Source organism: Glossina fuscipes, unplaced genomic scaffold (genome assembly GCF_014805625.2).
Source record: "Glossina fuscipes isolate IAEA_lab_2018 unplaced genomic scaffold, Yale_Gfus_2 0, whole genome shotgun sequence".
In the NCBI taxonomy this organism is placed as follows: domain Eukaryota; kingdom Metazoa; phylum Arthropoda; class Insecta; order Diptera; family Glossinidae; genus Glossina; species Glossina fuscipes.
Window position 1 is genome coordinate 38,028,699 of NW_023998414.1, and position 27,347 is coordinate 38,056,045.

Sequence of the window (27,347 nt, forward strand, 5' to 3'; positions counted from 1 at the left end):
ACACACACACACACACACACACACACACACACACACACACACACACACACACACACAAACACACACACACCCACACACACACACACACACACACACACACACACACACACACACACACACACACACACAAGATATAATATATAACGCATTTTTCATTTCAGACAGATTTTTTTACATATTCCGTCCCCCCGCATACCCTTTTCCGTACCTGTATACGACCAGCATATCGGTGTAGTAACGTATACATATCTGCTTTTGTGTGCTTTATCAGCGACGTACATGCATAATTTTCTTCTTTTTATTGTTTTTCGTAAGCAAAAATATTTTTGCTTTTGTTTTTTAAAAGTAAGGCATACAAGGAAGTTTGTCCTGGCTTTAGGAAATTTACTCTATTTTCACTTAAATTCTCTCCCTCCCTCTCCTTCTCTCTCTCTCTCTCTCTCTCTCTCTCTTGCCCACCATTTTATTTTCACATAAATTCATTTGTTTTGCAAATCTGTCGTTCTCTTGTGTACTTCTCTGCATTCTTCCTGCATTGTAGACACAAATTTTGTGCAATATAACTTTCTCTCTTCCATCTTTTGCTTCTATACCCACCCCGCAGTGTAGCATTTCGTTGTTGAAAAAAAAAAACAAAAAACAGATGTGTGCGTTATTATCCCTACCACAGGGAATATATTATGTTTATCAAATTTTTTCTAATGCATTGAAATATTCATCAGAGACGTCATAATCTTTATGTATATATTCTTGATTAAGATAAACAAGGGAATCGATTTAGCCATTCATCCGTCTGTCGGTTCTCATCATAGAGCTCCCTGAAAGTCAGGATTGCTTTCAGCATTGCTTTTGAAAGTTCATTATGATAAATTTTGCAATTTTTAATGAAAAAGAAAATCAATGCCTTTTACTAAACTTTAAATAAAAAACACCAACAAATATTAAAAGCCAAAAATAATCAAACTCTTGCTTATTTCATATACCTTTCTATATTTATCTGATTAGTATTAAATGTTTTTTTGTTTTTTTTGTAGATATATGTAGATGTATATTTATGTTTTTATTGCTGATAACGCATGGTTTTTAAGCCGACCATCACTCGCCGGACCCGCCACTCGAACAAAAGAAAGAAAAGAAAATTTTCTCCTTTACCTTTCCCTTATGCCATTATCTGTGACTATATGTTGCTTAAATTTGTTGCATTTACATGCATTTTGAATGGTAACTGAGATACCATTTTAGATTACAAGAGGACGCAATTGTTTCGTATAATGTGCTATTTTTATGTTTACCTGTTACTAGATTGGCATGATGAAATTGGCAAACAGCATCTGCTTCGAACCAAGATATTCGATCGCGAAAGAAACGATAAAATACATTAAGACCTTCTTGCGGCATCGTCCAGGTATTGCTTACATTTACCTGCAAAATATATTAATATTGTTATCTAATTAATTAATCGTGTTTGAAATTATACGATACGAGCAAAAAAAAGAAGAGGAAAAATTATGTAAAAATTTTAATGAAAAATGATTTAAAATATGTTCAGTTTTGTTTCTTTCTGTTTCTTTTTGTTTTAAGCTTCTTTGAAACTAACAACACGAGAGTGTTGCTATAAAGCTTCCTGAAAATTGTTGTTTAACAAACAACCTTACGGATAAACTCATAACATAGGGTTTTTCAAATGTGCGCATCTAGATATATCATTATTACAATCTCCTAAGTGCTATCTTTTATTTTAAATGTCACATTGACAGAAATAACTATTAGGTCGAGTCATAAGTAACTTCCAGAGCAATTAGGTAGAATGCATTGTTCGCATTTACGCACTTTAAGTCACCGAAACAAATTAGTTTCTGTTTTCACTACATATATGAAGATCCAGTTAGTCCTCTGTCAACTGTTTAATGTGGTGCATGTTACATTCTGCACAGCTTTCCTTAACCTCTGAAATGGAGAGTCAAAGAGTGCACATTCAAGATGCATGGCTTTGAGAATTTAAACAAGGCAATAAAGGCACGCTAAAGGTGACAACTGAAAAAATATACAGAGTAGACGATGAAGGACTGATAACTGATCGGGCAATTGGCAGTTGGTTTGTAAAATTCCGGCCGGGAAATACGGCCTTAAAAAACGATACATCCTTCCGACTTTGACGACAATCTTTTAAAGGCAATACTGAAGCAAAATTCCCGCCAATCAATAATGGGCATAGGAAAAAGATTGCATACCTGTTAACTTAATATAATATGTTTGATAAATGTCTGATAAAAGAGCGCAAGTTACTTATGACTCGACCTAATAGAATGATTTACAATTTGAACCGTCGATTGTGACACGCAAAAAACAATGCCTTCGAATTGTTTAAACTTGTGAACATTTCGTAAAATTCTTGATCAACGTTTTGATCAACGATTTAGAAATACTTCTGTTCAGGACGAATTAAGAACAGTACTAGAGTAATAATGTATTTTATTGTTATGGAATCACTTTGGTCCTTAGATTGTCAATCATTTAGTTGAATGAAATCAACGATGTTTACTTTCAACAGGCCGAGCGAGTAAGGATAAGAATCGCAACCGGCAAATCAGTGTTCGCGGATTCAAATCCTTTTGCCCTAAAAGCAGTCAATATTTGATGATGAGGTATAGTAAGTGCCCCAATCGATTGGGCACACATCCAATAAATTGCGGCCATCACTTCCCTATATCTGTCTTTTTTTTTGTTTGTCTTTCCGCACTTCTTTTTGGTTGACAGAGCGTTACGCAGCTATGGGACAAAAACAAAGATGGATTCTCATATACAGACAATACATCTTCGCGCCTTAATATGATCACAATTAAAACTAATCCTTTGATTAAGGACGAAAATCTGATGTTGTTGGGGCAATCGGAGATCGCCTTAATTACTTACTATATATCCAGTATCCTTACAAACTGCTAACTAATATAATGAGATATATGTGAAGGTAATAAACAAAAGTTTCTTGGGTAATTTTTGATGAACCAATTAAGAAGAAGAATGAAACGAAAAAAAATTCGGAATAAAGCTGAAAACCGAAATGAATTTTTAAAAATATAATCATACTTCCGATGTAATAAAAAATATTTGAGAAAACTTTTCGGAATACTCTTCTTCCATAAAATGACTCGAAAACTGTATTCTTTTTCTGTGTCTATATGATGTGCACAAATACTAAAAACAATTACTTTTTCTGCTTTTGTGTTCATTATACCAATTTTTATCAATTTTATCTGTGAGCTAATTGACCAACCAATAAATGCAATTAACTCTGAACTGCATTAGGAGGAAACATGTTTGAATTTGATAGACGGGCAAAAGCCGACCATTAAGTACCTTGCAATGTTTCGTCTAACATAACTTTGTTCATCTTGCGATCTCACACAAAGGTAACTTTCTCTTATCACCTATAGGAGGGTTGCATGAAAAATAGACGTATGTGGACGTATATTTATATATGTCAAATTATTATTTTAAGTTAATTAATTTGAAAAATTTAAAAATTATTTTTGCTTTTCTTTTCTCTCGATATAGAAACTCTTTTAGAATAGGACGTTACATGGAGAGTGAAACTAAAAGCGATCCCACGCTATTCATTTTGAAAAACGTTTAACGTTTAATTCTTGGATAAAAATTTCATTGAAATATTTTGAAAATTTTAACATAAAGCAGATAGTTGAATGAACGGACAGATGGACAGATGAACGTATATGCTTTAATCGATTGAGAAAATGATTGTAAATCGATTAGAAAGGTAGTTATGTCTTTTAAGATGTTTTCTTAAAGGTTGCATGTGCACCGTTACCACAATCAAGGTAGCATTAAAAGATAAAAAAGAAAATAAAAAGAAAAATGCAAAAAAAAAAAAAAAAAACAAGAAATCATTTGAAATGATCCCCATAGTAAATTTCGCAACGTAATAGAGAAAATATTTGTAACACTTTAGTCAAGCATTTCTTTTTTTTAAGGAATCATCAGGAAAACAACTAAAGCTATTTACGTTCGTTATTGTTAAAAATTCTCTTTATCGTGTTGGCGAAGCACAGATAAACACAATAATGAAACACCGATAACAAGAACTCATTTATTAGGAATGGCATTTTGCTTAAAGGGAAAAATGTAATGTTTTTTGTTTTTTTTTTTCTTTTTCACATCAGTTAATATTTAGTGCATCACGGGGAAAGCCATAAGAAATAAGAGATGAACGGATATAATAAAAAGGAAAAATTAAAAAAGAAAATGTGAAAGAAGTTAATTAAAATGCAACGAATTTAATTGCAATTAATATACGGATTAAATTTATTTAGTGCAATATTTATGAAAAAGTACGATATTAAAACCCTGTTTATATATATATATATATATATGTATAAAAATGTAATATGTTATATAATATAATAGAAGTCTAGATCGCTACTAGATCGTTATAGTAATGGGATTGGACTCCGTCTTGATATTGGAAAATAGTTGAATCAACCTTTTAAACGATGGATACATTATATGCTCACGGTTTTTGCTCTTTGCTTTTTATCATATTCAGATCGCTTAGAAGCGTTTTGTCCAAACATTTTTTTTGTTTTTTTTTTTTTTTTTTTTGGATTACAGTAAATGACAATACTTTGACGGAAAGTTCCGTTTTATTCCTTACTTTGTATTTTCATGTGCAACGACGATTTCTGAATATTCCTGAGAGCCAAGACTCATCGAATGTGACAAAGTAAATAAGTCCAATGCTTTCTTTGACTAAAAAATGCAATAGATGTTTGTTGGTGCCACGGAAGCTCCATACCTTGAAAACATTTGCTAATGAAAAATTTAACTTTAAGTTGCCTACAAGAACAATCTATAGAAAATTACTTTCCGTATCAGTCAAGGGAAGCCCTACTTTAGTGGCCGCTTGCAGTTCAGCTGCGAAATTCGAATTTTTGATAAATTGTTAGCCAAAGATATCGAAGATACAGATAATGAACAACTTGAAGCTTTCCATTTTCCATTACTCGATTGGGCAATTATTAGGAGTATGAAATTTCAGTCACATTAAGTAGGTTATGTCTTTTGTGCAACACCGCGGGACAACTTTACGTATTCATTCCTTTATCATCGCAAAAAAAAATTTTACGATATCGACGCAAAGAGTGGCTTATGCAATACGTTTATGTTATTATGAATTGCTTTTCTTCTTCATACCATCTTCTCTTTAAATGCATTGCACAGATATTTTGCTTTTTATTTTCTTATTTTTTTTTTTTTCTTTTTTTTCTGGTTTTTTAATGAATGCAATAGTTTCTGTCAATCTGAAAAGTCGTCAATGTTATAAGCAATTGTGAGGTAATAATAATAACATAAATAAATAAATAATATCGTATTAAATAAATTCATCTTCACAAGCTATTTATACAGAATAATAGGAGAGAGAGGGAATTACTAGGGGATTCACGCTCACTATGATTTAAAGTTTAACATTTCCTAATGGAAAATCCTTAAGAATAATGATTTCATATATAATTTATTTTTCGAGGCTCCCTTCAAAGAAATGGATTGGATGAAAGGTAAGCCTTAACAATGCAAGGATAGAAATTGTAAAGAATAATAAATTCTTTAATAAAAAGATAAAAAAAAATTAGTTTTAATAAATTTGGATTATGTGGGTGCACAGTTTTAACCGCCTTCCCATTAATGTTTTTGTTCAAGAAGTCATTTTTATAGGATTAAAATTTTAAATTTCTTTCTATTAAGTTCTTTACTTTAGGCTGCGGGTACGCGAATTGCTGTCAAATACTTAATGGCGTCTCTTGCCCGACTATACGGTTTTAATTTGCTTATAAGCTAATACTTCGGTGATGTGAAATTTCCGCCCGCTATTAACGACAATTCTACTAAATTAATAGTAAAGGCAACAACAAAACTTTACATAGGTAGCTGTATATAGTGCGTATGTTTAGAATTCTAATTCCTATTATTTTATGAACGCAGTGTCAACTCAGATACCTATTCCGAAGACCTTGGAAGTATGTTAATTTTGGGGAGAGGTTTGCATTAAAAAGAAGTAAACTTCTGAGATCCTACAAATGCATATAAACATTCTTGATGTAGGTATCATCGTTCGTCTGCCTGTCGTTCCCCTATATATAACTCTGTTTCCCTATATATAACTCTATGCCTGTATGCTTCTCCAGCTGTATGTATATCTGTTTGCGTGTGGATGCGTCTGCGTCTCTGTCTGCCTGTGCATGTATCTGCATATTTGTCTACCGCTTCTTTCGTTTCCCAGTGGACATAATTGCAATGGATTGCCAATAAGTGGCCCTACATATGTATATACCAGGACCATTTTCGGATTATCTCGATATGGACGAACTTACGAACTCTTGATTTTTATTTGTCTGTCTGCTCGCGAATCTAACCTCTTTACTGTGCTATCTGTTTGTACGTATGTCCACCTTTCTAGCTGCGCCTTTACGTGTCTGTCCATTTGATTTTCTGTTCACTTGGACGTCAATTCACCTGTGCATCTCCCCATCGTTTGTTTCTATCCGCCAATGTATTGACCTGATTGAACCACGGCCGGATTGAGTAATAGTACGCTCTTAAAAATAAATCAACTTCACGTTTATAAAGAAAGTAAAAAAAAAAAGAAGAAAGTTCAGGGTGTAGATGCACGAGTAAGGTTAAAAAATTAATTGTTGCTAATAATCGTAGACAGAATTATTCAAAACAAAAGATTTTTATGATTATCTTAGAGAAAAGTGGTTAATAACAATTACACAAAATTGCTTTTATAATGGATGCAATAAGAACTTTATATATCCAGAATCCTATAAGCATTTTTAGCTTAAACAGAATAAACAACAAAAAATGCATATATATACATATATATACTTTCTTTCTCAAGATATCGTTAATTTTAATTTTAACTATTAGAATGAAATAAAGTTTAAACGTAAATTTCTTTACGCAAAAACAATAAAAAAGGAAAGAAAAAAAAAAAAAAAAAAAAAAACAATATATTATAAATAAATAATACTGCTTTAAAAAACTTTATTAATTCACGAACAACATTATTTTCAATTATGCTGTGAGTGAATTGAATTTTTCTTCTTCTTTTTTTTTTTTTGTTTTTGTTTTCTTTTTTTTTTCTATTTCATTTTTCGCTTTGTTTCGCTGACTTTATGAATTCCGGTCCCATTTTATATCAGAAAAGAGGTAATGTGCAAAAAAATGTTCTTTTATTGTCAGGAGAAAACTTAAATACGAACTTTTCATATGAACCATAGGAGGTAGATTGAAATTTGCCGACACACAAAAGAAATTTGCAGACACTATGTTGTGAAGTTGATTTAGTTACACCCCGACACTGCCACTGTTATCAGTTCAAAATTGTGAATAAAACTCTCTAGCGTCGTCGTGAATTCTTTTCGCAAAACAAATTTTCGTTCGCCTACAATTAACGGAACTTTTTAAATTAGACGTTGAGCCTCTGATGTTTACATTATAGCAAACAGTCTTTGCGAAACGATTCACGGTCATTGTCTGAATCGTTTTAATCGATGTCTGTCCGTCTCTATGCATAAGATCTATAGTTGCAGTTTTATCTTTACCCTCAATATTGAGGTCACAGCTTAGATGAAATCTTAATCCAACGGTAAATTCAACCCACCTCCCTTATAGCTTCTCATTTTAAGCAAGGCAAGGAAAGCAATTTTACAATCTTTTCGATAATAATCTCTGAAAAATCGTATTTCGGCATACAAATATATATAGAAAAAATTTCGACCGGATGGAGCGATTGTTTCTTGAATCCCTTCCTATAACACTAACAATGTGCAACTTTTAGCAGCCAATTGGTTTGGATCATATTGACCTATTTTTCGAATTAACCCATATGAGGGCTCTCTCATAAGAAATTAGCCATCATACGGCCGAACATAAAGTGTAACTTTTTAGTATTTTACGACGCGACTAAGCGAAGATCTTTGCCAGATGAATTAATAAATTATGATTAATGCATAAATGTTAACTCTTGCGAATGGTGTACCTCTTACCTAACGTACCTCAATATGTTCAGAATGCTCTCTATATTCGAAACAAAAAAAAAAAAAAGAAGAAAACTGTACAAATGTTGTATGCAAAAAGAAAAGAAAAAAAAAAAAAACCCAAAAAAAAATAAAAATGCGTAAAAAGCAAAAAAAAAAAAAAGATAAAATGAATATTTCCCCTTTAACGGCTATGGATGCATTTAATGGAAAGCAACAAGGAAAACGCAAATGAATGGATGATGAATATCTATCTAATACAAAATCAGTTGTAAGCCGAATATAATTTATTTTTTGTTTTTAATTGTATTCCTGACTCAGCTCCACTTTCAGTTTGCTCTGGAACACAACTCAATTATTATTATGATGGAAAGCTTTTTTATTAAAAGGAGTAAAAGACTCGTGCTCCATTTCTTTTTGTAACACAATCGCACCCATACAAATTATTATCACTTTACCCGAATTGCTCACAGTGTGATCCAGCAGAATGAATTAAAAATAAAAAATAAATAAATAAAAAATGAAAATGAAAATGAGAAAAACACATAAACTCGTTTACATTGCGAATACATATTCGCTCTATTTTCGTTTCAATGAAATGAAAATATTATGAAAGGGAAAAAATCATTAATAAAAACCTTTGTAATGTTTGGTCAGAGAGATAGCAGATTTCATAAACAAAAGTTAAATTGAACCAACTAAGAAACCAATATTCGTCTTAAGTCGACTATCGGATATCCACTCCATCATCTTAAGCATATTCGTCATGAATTCAAATAATTTTGATTTTTTCATTAAATCAATTTCTATTTGAGACGCTTGCATTGCTCGAATATATGTTGATTTCCGTCCGATCGATATGATTAAGAAATTTAATTTTAATAAAAATTCAGTTTTTCTTCATGAAAATGCTCGAATGATAGACATTTACTTGAGCGGACTATGCTCTATAAATGTTTTCCTCTCTCACACCAGACAGATTAACAATTTGACAAACTGAACGGTTTAATGGTAAATAGCAAGCGAAACGACGGACAGACATTATTCTATGAGCTGCTTAAATTAAAAATAAAAAAACTTGAAAGAATATTTTATGAATTCTCAATGAAAAGACATATCTACTACTAATAAGATTTACAAACAGTATGACGGTTGTATCGCGGCGGATGGAAAATGAAAAAAAAAAAACAAAAAAAATAGAATACGAGCAAACAGCATGATAAGAATAAGTACAGCGCTAGTGGTTAGCGAAAGGAGTTATAAAAAAACAGGATTTAAAAATTTAAATAAAAAATGTTGCTAACAAACATGGATATATAGCGCAGAGAGAGAGAGAGAGAGAGAAAGAGAGAGAGAGAGAGAGAGAGAGAGAGAGAGAGAGAGAGAAAAAAAGAAACATTTATTAATTAAAGATAAAAGAAAAAATGGAATTAAAACAAGTGAAAGAAAAACGAAATTAATAAGCAGCAACAAATATGATAACAAAGTGATGTAATTATATTGCTTATATGAATGGATATATAATACCTCGCTATTGAATAGTTCACTTAAAATAAAAAATGCAAAAAAAAAAAAAAATTTCATCGAGAAATACTTAAAATATATTAGTTATGTAACGGTTATTACGATATAGACAGATAAAGTCTCAGGCAATGCATGAAAGCAATGTCTATCTGTCGTCGTTCACTATATAATGCCAACAACAATTTATCTCGGACTCGAAATAGATTTCTTATGCACGTCGGACCATAATTCAAGACCGGTTTGCAGTCGTGCGAAATGGAGCAATCGAGATTTACGTAAAGAAATACAAATTGAATTATATTATATGTTGAGAGACGGAGATCGCTCCATATGCCATGATACGTTCAAAGTAGTGTAGCTGTAGCATATCATTCCATTTGCGTATCAAAAGTCCAATGAATTGACTGAAAGTTTGATTCAAAGAAGATGACGTTCATCAGTCTTCTCGCTTATCGAATAATTTCAGGAAAGTTAGAAATTTTTGGCCACTAGCTTCGACCTATTACCTGCTTAACGTGCTTTCACCTACTTTTGCAATCACCTCAATTATGTAATTAAAGCTAGGAAAATGATTCATTTGGGTTGAAGTAAAAATGCAGTGAGGTATGCAACAGTGCGAACGATGAATATTCGCATACATTCGTCCGTCCCGCGAACAAAAAGGAACAGCGAAAGTGTTCTTCAGCTTAGTCTGCGACTTTTTCCTGATTGCACAATTATTCTCTAGCCTTCCAGGACTAGACCTATCCTAACTTCTTGCAATTAGAGCTGGCCATGTTCAAGCAAATCAATAGCTCAACAGCTCATCAGCTCACAAAAGTTGATGGCAAGCGAAATAAGCTCACAACTGTTTTGTCACGAAACCACGAGTTTTCTACCGCGAGAGAATCCGTAAGGTACCCATCATATCTTGGTTAAGCACAAGAAAACACGGCGAACCGACGGACAGACAAGCTCAAAAATTTATTTTGAATTGAATTTGTATAATAAAGGGTGAGTTTCTCTCAAGTCCTCCTTAGCGTTGCGTGTATCCGTACAAGCTTAATAGGCCTTTGCACCACATGTGATGTAAAGGAAATATAAAAAAGGAAATTCGCCATTCATGGTTTGAGCATAAATTAGCAGTGTTCATATTAAGCTTCATCTCTCAGTAGGAGGCTGATTATCTTAAAAAAAATAATAATTTAAAGCACAGATGGATAGCATTAACCAGATATTTTCGTACTGATGTCATACAGTGATTTTTTCTATAGCTTGAACTTGAATCTAGCAGATGCTGTGAAATCACAAGCCATTAAAACGTTGCCCGCATCTTTAACACACTGAGGTCAAAAGTCATACAAAATTATTGTTTTTTCATTTTTTTTATTATTGTTATTATAGCTTGATACGCAGTCAGTATGAGCGATAAGTGGAATACTCTTTTTTAAAATTGTCATATGCTATACTATGCGCATAGGAATGATTCAAATCTAGTATAAAGATGTTTGTTAGCTAAGCAAATTTATTTGGAAAACTCACTCATACATTTGCATTAACATAACATGAGCGATGATTACGTACAAGTCTAAGGTGTTTCTACGGAGATTTAGATCGTCTTGAGATAACTACACCTTTTATAATATCAATCGATATAAATCTATTTTGTGTCTATTCGTTTCTAGTTCACTTTCTCTTCTTCTTTTTGCAATTTTCGAAATATTTCGCTACACATCGACAAGCTTTGACTTAAGCTATTGAAATTGTATTGGATCGGTTAATTTTTAGAACTACTATACTAAGAATATCGTTTTAGGCAAAATCAAAGAGAATTTAAATTTTTTCAAAACAAAGAGAATTTAAATTTTTTCAAAATATTTTGAAACATTAAAAATTTGTATCGGTTCCGAGTCATTTTCTGAAGTACTCCCTACGTATATGCCCCTAGAAAAATAATTCTTTATAGTACAAGATAAAAAGTAGTTTTAACCCTGTTTTAGAATAAAATGCAATCCTAATTTCCGAATATGATATCAACCCCTTTCGCAATGTCGGATGCTGCCAAAGAACTCATCGACATTATCTAATTGAAATTTTTCGCATTTAGCCCGTTTTGGAATTCGTCCAAAATCCATATATATGGTTAGCGGATCTAACATGAATCATCTTCGTGTTAGTTTATTTGCTAGGTGACTGCATATGCAGGCATACAGTGATAAAAATGTGGTATCAAATATGCATGAAATGGATAATGGGTATATTTGTTGAAACTTGTTGCAACCGAAACGGATAGAATTTTTCAATCGACCTAATACTAAGTTATGAAGAATAATGAAATGATATATGTAATCAAAAATTAGATCGGTATCAACTTATGTTTCGGATCTCTTCCGAATTTTTCGTAATTTTCACTGAATTCTATCGATTTAATCAACGATAATGGCCGACCGTCTTTGCTGTCAATCTAAGTTTAGTAACAAAAACTAGATACAGCCTACCATTCATTTACATATGCTTTATGCACAGTGTATATAAGTAAATATAAGTGAGTAAATAAAACTCAGTTTAAATAAAGAAAAAATAAATCAAAAAGAAAAGCGTTTGGATTATTATCCACTTTATTGCAAAGTTGTTTCGCATTTGTTCGCATTTTCATTTTACGGACTCAATTGGTTTAAATTTTATTTCAAGTGCCGTCACACTCGTTTTAAATTGCTTGCTATGTCACCAATTGTCTATCTTACTAAATTGCAACTGTATGTGTGTGTGTGTGTGTGTGTGTGTGTGTGTGTGTGTGTGTGTGTGTAAAGCTAACTAATGGGCTAAAAATGAATTTTCTTGTTTGATGCGCGAAATGAATGCCTGACTATATTTAAACGTCAGTCTTGTAAAATTGTACCAAAAGGAAGACAAAGCGAGCGTAAACAAAAGCCAGCATCGTTTCCATCATTTTACAGAAAACAAACCATACCGACAATGACAGCGTAAAGTCAAACAAATTGTTAAAGGAATGCAAAAATTGCAATGGAAAATGAAAGACTTTTGACGGTTTCCTCTAAAATTATGTGAAAACAAAAAAAAAAAAAAAAAAACTTTTTTATATTTACTTCTGTTCCTTTTTCACCTCTTTCTTGTGCTTCCCAATTATTCAATATACAACACGGGTAAATGTATAGTTTTAATCGGTGGGAGGATATGCGCGCAAAAGACTTTTAATAAAAATTGTATACACACACACGCACGCGCACACACAGCATTTTTCGAATGATAATGAGCCTAATGTTAAATTGAATCTAAAAACGCACATGCGGTTAATTATAGATAACGGTCGTCGCTTAAAAAAATTACTGGGACCTAAAGCACCCATTTGAGCGTTTATCAGACAGCCAGTAACTGGTGAATATTCGCAGAGAATTTCTAAAGAATTTCTATAGAAAAAAATTGTTCGAAATTACGTAATGGATTAGTTTCATTTAAAAAATCCTATTCAAGAGAATCTGGGGGATCTGGTAAATTAGGATCTCGGGAATTTATTACCCAGCGTTTATAGTAAGAATATATTGAATGGAAGAGATTTGATCCAGATGAAGAAAATCCACGATATGATGTTCGCCCAGCGTAGAGAAAGTGGGTGCCATTTGAAAAGGTGCCGCAGGTCGATTGTTGTTTGAAAATTTGTAAATGAGAAAAGTGAGCCCAAGATGGGTATCGAATCTACTCGCAGTGGAATGTCATGAATTTTTCGCTATGCTGGCAGAACAATAAAGCTGAGCTATTGCGCCAAATTATAACAGTGATCACGAATCTTGAATTCATTCAAGCCGTCAATTTTTGGTAGAATAGCATAAGATAGTTTCTATCGATTATCTTGAAAAAAGATGAAACTATCCACGGCGAGTACTATTCGAACGTGTTTCTATGTTCGAATGACGAAATTGAGAGAAAACCATCGCCTTTGAAAAGGAACAAAGAAAGTACAACTTCATCATGATCTAAGGCCTAAGTGACGCATCCATTATAACAGTAGTCAAAATCGAAAAGTTAAAGTTTGAAGTGCTTGCTTAAGTTCCTCATTTGTAAAATTAAACCTCAGCGGGGTTTTTTTTTTTTTCAAACTTAGAAAAATGCCAAGAACAAAGAGATGGAATCTGCAATGGATTGCTATTCTTAGGAACTCGATTGTTCTCGCTATAGATGGATGGTTTTAAAGCTATTGAAGCGTGGCTGCCAAAAGTTTATTGTGCTAAGAAGAGACTATGTTGAGATATGAAGATATTTTTTCCTAAATTGTTTTTCATTAATTTATTTGTTAGGTCGAGTACGTCCGGGGCGGTTCTCACAAGAGCGGATGCCTAATACAAAATATAGAAACGAGATGAGAGAGTGAAAGGAATTTCTGTTTCGTCTCTATTTCTATATTCATAAAAAATTACCCATAGATTTGCAAGACATTTATGAGAGTCAATGTAATACGTTTCCCTTCAAAGAACAGTTCAGGCAAAGATGAAAGCTTCGTCTTTTAGAACAATTTTCATGTTTTTTTTTTTTTTTTTTTTTTTTTTTATATATTTCAACACTGAGTGATTGTATGGATATTTCCAATTAAGAAATGATATTAAAAAAGTTATTTAATCTTAAAGATAAAATGTAACAAAATATAAAATTTTTGTTGAAAATCACAAAAGTTGTACATGTACGTACAGGAGTAATAAACGTTGAATTGCAAGCGAGCTGTCTCTAATAGGGTTTCTCTTAAGTAAACGATATAAACAGTTTATAATTCAGACATACATATATAAGTACTTGGTAATTTATGAAAACTTTTTAATAGAATTATTAAAATAGAGAGAGAGAGAGAGAGAGAGAGAGAGAGAGAGAGAGAGAAAGAGAGAAAAAAGAAGCCAAGTTTCCGTTGTTTACTTGATAAACAATGAAAACGTTGAACGTAAAAACCGAAAGATGTCTAAGTTTGCCGTAGCAAGATACTTAACTAAGTATATGTGTGCATATTATGAAAAGTTAATGTTTTCAAATTTTTTAAGCGAAATACTTCTTAAAATATTTGTACAGCCGTCTAACGTACTGTTAGTAATAAGAGAAATTAAAATCTATTTACAATTTTCTTTAAAAGATGATTAAATAGTTAATACAAACCGGATGAATGCAATTATAAGGCTTTAGAGTAAAATCAATCATAAAACCTGAATTAAAATAGTTACCCGTAATGGTATACGAATAAAAAAATTATTATTATTACGTAGGTGTGGCGATGATGTCCATAGTAATCTTGAGAAAGCATCAAATCATTATTACAACGGGATGCTCATCACAATTATTTAATTCATATTGCAATTCTCCCTCAGCATATGCATACGCTCGGAATATTTATGCAAATGCTTGTTCTTTATTTTAAAAGCCATCCAAGGAATTACCTTTCGACGCACTATTTTATTGGGTACGCAAGATCAATTTCTCTCATATTCGTACAGCTACGACAGCATCGCCCCTTGTGTATACGATAATGAGCAAAAATCAAATTATTATTCCTTTTGAAAGGCAGAAGCGTCCACAACCTTAAGTTGTACTATAGGCTTGCTGTTCGACCGATTTAGACCATTTTCAATGCCAATCTGCGTGTAGGAATTTCCAAGGTTTCGGCCAAAATTTGAAGTTGATAACGTAATTTTTGCGGCCAAGAGAATATTTACAGCAGATATTACACAGTCGGACAGACGGACTGGCAAACATGATTAAATCGATTCAAAATTTAATAATCCTCAAGAATCTATATATTTTATAGATCCACCGAAGCTTCCTTTTAGACGATGCAAACGTTTTGTCAAAATGAATGCATCTCGAAGATGGATATGAAAACGGTTGTTTAGTGGCTGAATCGCTGTCATTAGAGCGGCGAGATATTTTGCCTCAAATAGGAAATATTAATAAAAAAAACGCGTTAGGAAATCATTAATAAATTTAAGAACATTGTATAGAGGAGTGGTTGATAGCGTTGCGAGCGGCATTTTTGAATTTCCTGAAGACAGGTCTGGCTATACAAGCAATGCCTGGAGTATTAGACTGCTTAGAGTGTATGGGACTCTCTCTTCTCTTCTCTTCTCTTTTCTTTTCTTTTCTTTTCTACATTTTCAGTATAGTTATTAATCCTTTTAAGTTCAATGAGATTTATTATGAATCCATAATTTGGGTGGTTTTTGTTTTTGTTTTTATTTTGTATAAGCAAAGCAAATGATTTAAACTCTAGTTGAGTTATAAATAAATAGATATTGCAGTCAATTCAATCAATCATTGATTGGGTAACCAGGCAATAAAACTTTTCGTTCTTTTGAAATGTCTTTAGTGCTGGAGTGACTACTGCTTGCTTAATCAATTGAATTTGAATTTCCATTTCCAAAAATTATCTGTGCATAAGTTGCTTTAAAAGTATAAATGTTAGAAGTTATTTTCCAAAGCCAGCATAACCAGTGGAACGAGATTAACGAGCCGGTTTTTGGGTAAATTGTATAAATCAAAAAAAAAAAAAAAGAAGACAATTAAAACAATAACTTTATATATGTTATAAATGAATTGTCTAAAGCTTGTACTTGTTACATATTATAAATAAAATCATTATGCTCATAATTATATACTAACATGTGCATCTTTATATCGTTTGTTTCATTTATTTATTTCATTAAATGAACTGTACATTTTTATTTTGCATTACTTTACGTGCATAATAAAGAAATTGCAAAAATTCATTTAAAATACTTAAAGTATTTAATACATTCATAAATAGGTTTGGAATTTTACATCAATGGATCAACGTACACTTTATAAGATAGATTTAATACAGTTTCTTACTCTCGCTTACAATGGCCGTATGATTTGCGCACACAAATCCTTTTGAGCCATTATGCAAGTGATTTATTACAGTAGGGTTCTCTAGTCCTCTTTTTATTCTTCTGCTTTACGGTGTCCAGTGGTTTCCATTATGTTTCGTAAATAACCAAAAATGAACTTTGACTTTTTTTCTACGCTTTTTATTGTTGTTGTTAAAAGTTAATGCCCCTCTTCTCGTTTTTCTTCTTTATTTCTCATGCTCAGACAAGCAATTTATATGAATTTTGTTTTTTTCATTTCAGGTTTTTTGAGGTTCCTGTGGTGGGTTGCGGATAAATTTTCATTCTATTTTCTTTTCTTTTCCCTGTTTTTTTTTTTTCTTTTTTTTTTTTTGTTATTCTACAATTTCTCTTTTTTTTTTTTTTTTTTTTGTTTTGCTTCCTGTAAAAGTGTGTGTATTTATGATCACTTGGCAAAATTTTAATAATTATGAAAAAATTTTCCATGAAATTTTCCTCGTTAAACTGATTATATTTTAACATTTCACTGCTACTTCGTTATAGAGTACAAGTTGAAGTGAAATGCATTTCGAATTAAATTCTTTTGTTTTTTTTTTTTTTTTTTGCGCCTCTTCTTTTTCAGCTTGTCTGTCCGTCTGTCCATTTAGTTTTTTTAAGTTCAATCTACGTGTCGTAATTTTTGAGATATTTTCATGAAATTCGGTACACGGACTTTATTTGGCCTAACGACGAAGGCTATTGAGAGTACATAGAGTATTGAGTATACTTTCCTTGCGAGTCATTTGCTACGATTTGGAACTTTCTCGTCAGTTTAGTATAAATAAAGCGGCTGTATCTACCCAAATATTCATCCACGAATATCATATTTTTTAGTTAAGAACAAAACTAATCGGCTTGCAATGAGTAAATGAAAAAGTTGAATTAAGAGTAGTATATGCAGATTACTAATGTTATTACCTATTGAAATAATGGCAACCATTACAACCAATTAACTACTTAAGCCATGTACATAGTTCTGTCTACGTCAGCAAATTATAACAATAGGGAAATCGCAAAATGGACTCTAATGCTCTTAGTTCGTCATGGTTATTATTGTTTTGTTAAATCCGTTTTGCGTTTTGCTAACTCGCAAAAGCTAATCGATTTATAATACATCGGTCAATAATTTCCAGGACAAAATGAGAAATTTTGTTACAACATTCTACTTAAGATATGAACACAATCTTCTTCAAGCGTAATGCAAGCAGTACAGCGCTTTTTTAATATTTCGACGTTTGTCGAGACAGTCAAAATCCATTTCACCTTCCGGAATCCCTTTTCCCCGGTAGGGTAGGGTACTTTCGCAAGCTCTGAAACTGGATGACAGTCGCAATCCGGAGAATATTGTGATTGTGGCGACAATTCCAGTTAAAATTCATGGAATGGAAATAGACGCGGCTCTCATTTTTAGAACACTTTTCTCATTCCATTCTTATCCCTCGCATAGAATATTGACTACAGTGTATTCTTGTCTCTATGCGATGATGTCTATCACTTGCAACTCCGCTTTTGGATCATCGCAGGTAATTCCGAAACCTTTTTTGATATTTTTTGGTTATACGCCCATCATGATATCGCCGGAGTCCGTAAGACTGCGCTTAATATCACGAAACCACTGACAAATGGTATCTATCGATGGAAAAAAGTTACCGTAGCATTTTTCAAATTGTTGCTTGATGTACACGATTAGTTTATACTAATCATTGTTCTGTTATTTGTTTTTCAATTTTCTAGCATATAATTAATGTTTTTATTCACTTAAAAAGCCCGAGATTGCATTACACTTTATATACATTTATCAGTTCGAATTGATTGATTGAATTCTAAGTTCATTTTCTTCGGAACTCGATACGTTCAAAACTGGCAAAATCTAACTGAAATTTGTCTCACATTCTTTGATTAAATAGTAGAACATGGGGCGGATATAGCATAAATTGATTCCAAACTCTCATATCATTGTCATGCGTCAGTGTATAAAATTTTGCAGCTGAAACTTTCCCCATCGCTACTTAGGGCAAGAAAGCATCTTGCCTTTGATATATTTAGCTAATGCATCGATCAATAATTCCCGAGACTAGATAAGAGAAAAGTTTTTTTTTTTTTTTTTTTTTTTTTTGCAAAATCCGACTTTGATCGTTAACATAACTTTTTTGAATGATGATGAAATCACTCTCAAGCTTTTTTAACTGTTTTTCTCAAGAAACAATTTCCTAAGATCTCTGAAATAAATTGGACCTTCCGTATCGTGTCCTTTACCTATTAATCGAATCGATTTCTCGTTTCTGTCGTTTCCGTCGTTTGCGTGCTTCCTATAGATAATAGTCGTTAGGCGCCAAATTTCGAAAATATGATAACTGGTGCAAACGATATGTCAATCAAATTTGTGGTAGCAGACGAGACAAATTTCGTTCCATAATTTCTTCCATGAATTCATTATATGCCTCTTTGTCAAACTTCATATGCGATGCAAATGTCTTTATCATTACTTCCATCTATGCAATAGTTATATGTATTGTATCAATGATATCTCTGAGAATATCAATCAGTTTAGTGTCGGGTAATATAGCGTTTTTTCCTTTAAATATATGTTATTTAAAACGTATTTTTTTATACTTATCATCGTAGGATGAAGAGCATGTGTTTACATGGCACGCGATAAGAGAAAAAATTTAATTTTGATACACTGTAATATTGGGTAGGCGTAATCAACTTTTTCCATTTTTCAGTATCAGTATCAGGTCAGGTCAGGTAATGAACAACAAAACCAATTTAGTATTCCCTTTAAAAATCAGAGAGGCTGTAGATGTGTCCTTCGATCGATTTTGTCCATTTGCTACTCGAGTCTGCGTACCAAAGCTTCCAAAGTTTATGCCAAATACAAAATCGATAGCTGAATTTTTACGGCCACAACAGACATTATATAGGCGGACAGACGATCAGATGGACAGACGAGCAACCGGACAGACGGACGTGCTCAAATCGATTCAGAATTTAATGCTGATTAAGAATATATACACTTTGTAAGACCTCTACAGCTTCCTTCTGGGCGTTGCGTATAAAAGGCTTGTCTGACAAAAGCACTGCATACTTAACATCCGATGAATGAACATAACAAATAGCCTATCTTTATTTAGTTATTTTGCTCGCATACACTATACGCATGCTTTAGACGACGTCATTTTATATGTCATCCAAATTTTAATTATTTAATTATAATGAATATTGCAATAGGGATGCGCTGCCTTTTCATATTTCATCTAAATAGTGCTCGTAAGTGCACATAATTGCGATGATAACTGAATGCAAACATTTTCATATTTAAACAATAGTAAGAAAGCTCTTTCACCATAATATCAACAGAAACGCGATATAAAACAACTAACCTACATTAGATGAATAAAGTGGGTATTAAGGCAAAAAAAGGTAAAAAAAAAAAAAAAACAAAAATAAATAAATAAAGATTCCTTCACACTATCATTTATTCTTTCTTTTTTTATATTTTTTTTTAGTTCTAATCAAAGAATAGAGAGTAATGATAATTCGTTTATCTAGTTTATGTGTTTGTCAGTTGCCGTAAGGACCACATAGTCAAGTTAACTTTCGCCTTTTCTCCTTTTTATTTTTTTTTTTATAAAAAAGAAGCGCTCGTTTTTAAAAAAATAGTAAAAAAAATTGTTTTATGCCCATCATAGTCTAGCGTTAACTACACACTTTCCCCATTTGCCTGACAAAATATGATTTGCATACCGAGAAAACATCTGATCTTTTGAGGACATCCACAGACCGGTATATTTCTGTTAATATCTGGCAGACGCAACCGCTTGAATTACCGTAGTCCAATTCCTGTGCAAGCTTTGCCATATAGGGTCAAGGGTGGCTATGAAAAGACCCCTTTTTTAGAATGTCATCACAAGGATCAAAACACTGCTTAAACAAAATCTGACTATAAACGCTAGATTAGTAATCGGCAGCAGAGTTTCGTGGTAAACAGGTTGAATATCACTAAAGCTTCCTGGAGGAGTTCTGCAAAACGTGACCGAGCATTGTCATACCCAGGAATCATCATGTTATCATGTCCTTCGGAGTGATGTTATATAACTTTGCTTTTAATGGTCCGGAACACCACCATAATACAGTTCACACAATTAATTTTCAAACTGATAAGCCGTTGATGTTCAGTTTTATCGTCGATGTCTGTAGCTTTCATCATATTTGCTGTTTGATTATTGCTAGCATTAAGGAGGACAAGTAACACTTACTGTGTTTGGTTTTTTCTTCTCCTTGTGACAGAAGCAGTCCTAGCCAAAGCTCTGAAATCCACGTCCGTGTTGCGTAAAGGGAGGTCTCATTGTTCAAAGCCCTTATGTGAAACGTAATGGACCCCATGTCGTATGTACGATAAAATCTTTAGATTTTCTTTTGTGTTAATTTTCTTGCTCTTTTTTTTCCTTTTATTTAAATAAATTCCTCTTTGCAATTGCTCTAATAATTGATATAATAAATAATGTACTGATATTTATATTATAATATGTATATATTCCTGACAATATTGTGAGCTTGAGACGTCTACATGCATCTTGTACTTTAGTTGACAGATGAACAAGATACGTTTACGACAAACATAATTTTTGAAATTGCTTTGCCATGTTTTGTGGCATCATATGCAATCGGTAAGTACTTATTTGAAAAGCATTCATATGTCCCTGCAGTCAATCACTAAGCCTACGGTGCAAACCGTCATATGCATTACACTGCCTTATTATACTATAACACACACATATGCATTCATGAATTTATTCATGTCCATAGTATATAGTACGAGTATTAAAGTAGGTCTCTAGTTATGTTACGATTGTTACGTTGTCCATTGAATTCATATCCGCAGAAACCATATGTGACTAACTAGCGTCCATTTACGCTATCGTTACCATTATTGATTGGATAGCAGCATTGCAAAAACCAAGAGAGAGAGAGGTTTTATTTGAAATTTTTTTAATCACCACTCATAGTCAGTCCTTAGGAGCACAACAATTGCGTTCATAATATTCATAATTACGCAGCAGATCAGATATTTTAAATCGTTTTGTCCACGTTTCCGTAATTACTTATCATTTTTTTTTTAAAGAAATGTTCACATTATCTCTCTTTATATGGCTTCACGCTTCGTTGCATATCTCGCTACATAATGAATATGCAAGCAAGGATGCACCTGCGAATGTTATTTTCAACCTTCATAAGATTTCCGCCGCAATTTAGGTAAAGATTCATAAATTATTTACTCAAGTCATTTGCGTTTTGCAATGGTCTTGTTACCAATTTTGCTTTCCTGCTACGGTTCGTATCACAAGATCGTGGTTTTATTTACAATCAATTTGTTCAAGTCTAGAATTATTTACAGTTTACTTAGTTTGCCAGCATTCTTAACTTAGACTTTCTTCCCGTCTCAAATGTTCTTTTCCGACTAAGTCTGCCTACCGCATATATTCTGTTTATATACATTTTTTGCAAGCATATTACTATTACGTAAGTTCATGGCGTCATTTTTAATCCGTTAATCCGCTTTTGAGGTTATGTTTTTCATCGGCGGGCAGCTGCATGACGTGCCGTGAATTTGCCTGAGTTTGCCGCTCTCTCTCTCTCTCTCTCTCTTTCTCACGGAAATTGATTTTCTGCGAAAGTCAATTAGATGGCTTGATACTAGATTTGGGATTTCGGGCAGCAGTATGTAAAAGTTGACAGAATTGTAAGATTTTGAAGATATCAGAATTTATACGCAACTATGACGCACTCATCTATGGATTGCGAAACATTTAAACGATAACCGAATCGATTGGGCTCATTTTTACATCAGCTTTTTAATTGGTTGTCAAGTTTTAAACCAACATCGCTCATATAGTACAAGTTACAGTAACGATAGCTAACTTGAAGTCGACAACTAAGCCATTATATGCGAATTATAAATTTTAACCTCAAATCTAGCAATGTTGAGTGCACCGAGAGCAGACAAGCGACAGCCGAAAGGATTAGAGTGAACTGAGTTAGAGTCTTACACTTTCACCAATATGCATATTTATTTCGACAATGTTCGTTCGTCTGTCCCTCGCTTTCGTTTCGATGTATCCGTGTTTACATATATATATATCCAATATATATACATATAACGTATTATAAAGAAAACGAACTAATTCAGCACATGCTCATCTTACAAGTGACTATTAAAACTTTCGGAAATTTTTGCATTCATTTTTAGAGAAATTTTCTTATTTGATATTTGGATTCAAAAAAAAGTTGTGACGAATAAATTGCGAAAGTTAATGCCATAAATACTTGAATCACTTTATTCGATATGTATATTGCTAATAAAACTTTATTGCATTGTTAATAAGAGCCGCTTGCGTTACATTAACTGAAAACTACACCAAGCGATCAATAGTACAATCATATTTAAACATTTTGCAAAGGTTTCCTTTTATGCCCCTTTGGGGGACAGGGTTCCATTGCATTGGCTGTGCATAAAATTTGCGAAATATTAGATGATCTAAAAAATGTTAAGCTTAATGCTAGCGATAGCATTAGATTAGTTTCGTAGGGTGGGACGAGTATAGCGGATAAGTACAGAAATTTTGACTTTCGAAAAATGTAATCTTTTCATATTTTGCATAACATATTTCATATTATGCACACACCCACCCACACACACACACACACACACACACACACAAGGAATTCACTTTTATTATACCGATCTATTTTTTCCTCGAGTCATTTTCTGAATCGAACTAGGACTTATTCGTCAGTCCGTCAGTCCGTCAGTCCGACTACCGCCACCTAACCGCCAGCTGTCTAACATCTATTCGTTTATTTTTGCGTTTATCCGAAAAGTCGCAATATTTAGTCCACTTTTTCAAAGTTTGACACGCCCTAATACCGTTAATTGTACCATGCTTGGACGTTGTTTCCCACACCCTATATTTTATATTCGCACAAAAAGTAAAACTTATTTTTAATATTTTATTAACAAAATTTTTTTTTAAATGTTAACTAAACATATAAATTTCCTACGCTAACTTCCTTTATTCTTTAGACCTCTTTCCCTGCAAGGGTTCTTACGGCTCAATTTGTACGTTATTTTGGTCTTTTATAGCGAAAATAAGTGAAAGATCATATTTGGTCAAGTGGTGTAGAGTAATGATACCAAATAAGATAAATCGTTTAATAGACCGTCCTGGATAAATGGCACAAATTATTCGCGCCTGCAATATAATGTTTGACGAACATAATAAATTCAACGACTTATTATGGTAACAACAATAAGAGACATAGGGCATAGGGTATAAAATATGGGCAGGCGGAAGAACATCTCTTGGCAACACATGGTGACACAGAAACTTCAGTACTCAATTGTTTTGCCCAAATACCCGATCTATAGTGAATGCTTGCCCGCGTAGATACATAATAATAATCGATCGGGCAGTATATAAGCTACCCAGGCTATCAGTCTTCAACTATCCCTCTCTTTTTCTATTTCTATCTGAGTTTATATACATATAGCGAATATCGTCTGGGTGATGAATCATATTTAAAAAATACAGCTCTAAGACTGTAGATAGGCAGGACGATTTGATTCCGCTATGAGTTTGTATGTTTGTATGCTTTAGAAAAAATGGGAAGAAAGTAACTGTAATAAAATTCATATCCGCAAGACCCGATCGTTCGAAATGAATTTGTGAATTCTGTAGATTTCGGATGCTGTTAATGTTCGAATTGCCTTTAGGCAAAATATGTTGCTCTGACTTCTTTAACTGAAAATATATTTTTTATGAATTTTTTTTTTTTTTTTTTTTTTTTTTTTTTTTATGTAGCACACAACATCGTCGGTTGCTCTTCACAATAATTTTCATATAAAACTTTGATTTTGTTGTTCTTTAACAAATACTCACTTATTTACATACATTGTGCGGAATGTATTTGCATTTATAAAACGTCTTCAAATCACTGTGAATAGACTTTTGTAAATGATTTTTGCTCGAGAACTTTTCACCAGCGGCAATGACAGCAACAAATACGAAAGAAAATTGTTAAACTTTTTACTTTCAGTTTAGCAATAAAACGAAATATGTTTCTTTACGTATCTATGTATGTCTGAATGCATGGTTACATACACATATGCTGTCAAATAAAGTTTAATACGAAAGCAAAACAAACTCATTTACTAAGGCAATGGAAAATGGAAAAATCATCAAAATAAACGGTAGAGAGATAAAGATAGAGATAGATAAAGAGATAGAGATAGATGTATATAGAACGCGAGAGACAAAAATTTAATAACGAAAAACAGAGTTTTCGATTAAACTCTTTTAACGCGTGAACGTTGATGAAATATTGGATGAAATGTTTAATAATTTATAAATAAAATGAAATTTAAAGAAGAATTTAAAATGCAATACAAAATTAAATAATTGAAAATTTTAAAATATTCTTCTATCACTTTTAACGATCCAACATTTGACGCGACATACGTAAGCAACGGAAAAGTTTTAAATGATTTCTTTTTACACACACACACACGCACACACACACACACACACACACACACATACACACACACACAAACGTAGACTGTTTAAGGAATTGTTGGTTTTTTGCCCCAAGATTTCGCATGAGCGGTAAAACGAAATCTACGGAAATCTGAGGAAATCTAAGAATCGATCAATTTTTTATATTTTCACAAGGATGCAAAGGCAGCTTGCATGGGCAATAAGTTGTCGAGGATAACAACAATTACAACTCCATGAATGCAGGAGCACATCTCCCCATTTTCTTTTCTTTTCTTTTTTTTTTTTTTTGTTTTTGTTTCTGCTTTGGTTTACAGAACAGATTGCGAAGAAAAGAAGAAACAGTGTTGCGTGTTCAGTGTCTCCCAATGCTTTTTGGGGAGAAAGCATTTTCCATGTTTCATGCTTTCTCCATGGCGTATATATATATATCCATTCATTTCGAATTTCCACTACCTCTTATGAATCGTATTCATTCAATAATTTCGGTTCTTCATTGAGTTTTTTTTTTTTTTTTGATTAACCGCATTTTTCTTCAAAAGCATTGCTGGCTTAAAGTATCAAGAAAGTAAAAGTATTAAATAGCATATGCTGGCTTAAGGCCTCACATTTTTTTCAAAAAATTTGCTATTTGAAACTTGAACGTTCTTGAGCATAACAAGGAAAACAATTACGCCCGAATGCAAACGAATATTTTTTATTCATAAGATTTATCTTAAAATTATTAAAAAAAAAAAGAAAAATAAAATTAAAAATTTGATATTCTATAATATTCTGAAACTTCCTTCAGGACGTTGTCAACGGTTTGATAAACTGAATTTACCCGCAAACCTTCTTTAACACAATCTTCTGCATATCATATCACTTTCAGAAACTTCACTCAAACATGATAATATTAGCAAATTTTCATTCTTTTTTTTCTCTTTTTGAAATATTACTCCTCTCAATCTATCTTCGATCAAACTTAGTTTAGGTATTTTCTTGTCACCCATTACTTTAATCCAATTTGTGTAAGACTTTTTCACTTTCTTCACAAAGATTTTTTAAAATAAATTCGGAAATATCGTGAACGTAAAGAGACATTTAACGCATTAATGCGTTAACCTTAGTTTTTTCAGACCAGTTATCTGGAAGAAAGAAACATATATTCATATACCACCACATAAGACGAGTTTTATCGCGATAGTCAATTATATTAAGTTTTTGGGCAAAACGCTGAACCATTTGCGGATTTGTTTTAAGTCTACGAAGCTGGGGAAAAATAAAACTTTAATTTTTATAAATTTTAAATCAATTTCGAGGAGTTGAAAATTTGGGTACCCGATCTCACAAAGGAAATACAATAACATATCTTCATTTCTTATCATTTCGTGCATTTCGTACCGGTTAGGTACATTTTCCGCAGCGATGCTGAACACCTTCGGCACATGTCAAAGCTGTCAAGTTTCTCAAAATGGTCATCAGCCGCAAATTCCAAATCTTTTTATGTTTGGACAGCGAACATGGTTGAAGAAATCTAAATCTGGAAATCGAAGTTAACCTTTCGACTTTGGCCAGGGCGATGCCGAATATAAAAAAAAACTTCCAAACTGCTGCAATAAGTTTATGATACACTCATCCTTCTCAACTATACCTGACATCAAGAAATTGCCAACTGATCCCTGCTTCATAGGCTCGATAGTTAATCGACATAACAACTCGACTTGATTGTTGAAAATCATCGCTGAAAATTAGATTGAAGCATCTTTTCGATGCTTCGTTGTAAGGGAAGGCAATTATTTTACGCGCAAGACCACTGGGGTGATATGCAACGCACGGAAATATTTGAAATGCCTACCATGCCTGTTAACTCGTAAACTCGTAGTCAACAGTGCCATTAACACAATTTCGTGGATTTTTTTAAGATCACGGTAATGGTCACCTCGTTCAGTTAATCACAATATTCGTTGCCTTGGTGGGTCTGGCTGCCTCGGCTAAACTCTGCCATTCAATATTTAATTATTATTATTATAAACGAAAAGATTCGCTCAGATTAGAACTTCGTCCGAGACTGACATCGGTTGGAGTGGCACCCTTCAAATGAAGACATTCTTTATACATGTTCAATGTTTTTTTTTTTTTTTTTTTTTTTTTTTTTTTTTTTTTTTTTTTTTTTTGTTTTCTCTCTTTTTCTCTGTTATTTTTTTTACTGTTTGGAGTTTGTGTTGCTAGTGATCTCTCGTTACAGTGTCAACCTAACAGAGAAGTTTTGCACAAATTGGTTGATAAATTTTTATATTCAGGATTTTTTTTTTTTTTTTTTTTTTTAGTGATTTGTGTGTCTGTTCTCCATAATC

At 32.7% G+C, this 27,347-nt stretch overlaps 1 protein-coding gene across 1 annotated transcript in view; it reads right to left on the reverse strand.

Moving 5' to 3' along the window:
• LOC119634270 (bromodomain-containing protein DDB_G0280777) overlaps window positions 1-27,347 on the reverse strand; it is an 81,676-nt gene that overhangs the window by 7,417 nt on the left and 46,912 nt on the right. The window contains exon 2 of the mRNA XM_038028357.1: window positions 1,293-1,422. Within this exon, the coding sequence (XP_037884285.1) occupies window positions 1,293-1,422 (130 nt within the window). The remainder of the gene's footprint in view (window positions 1-1,292; window positions 1,423-27,347) is intronic.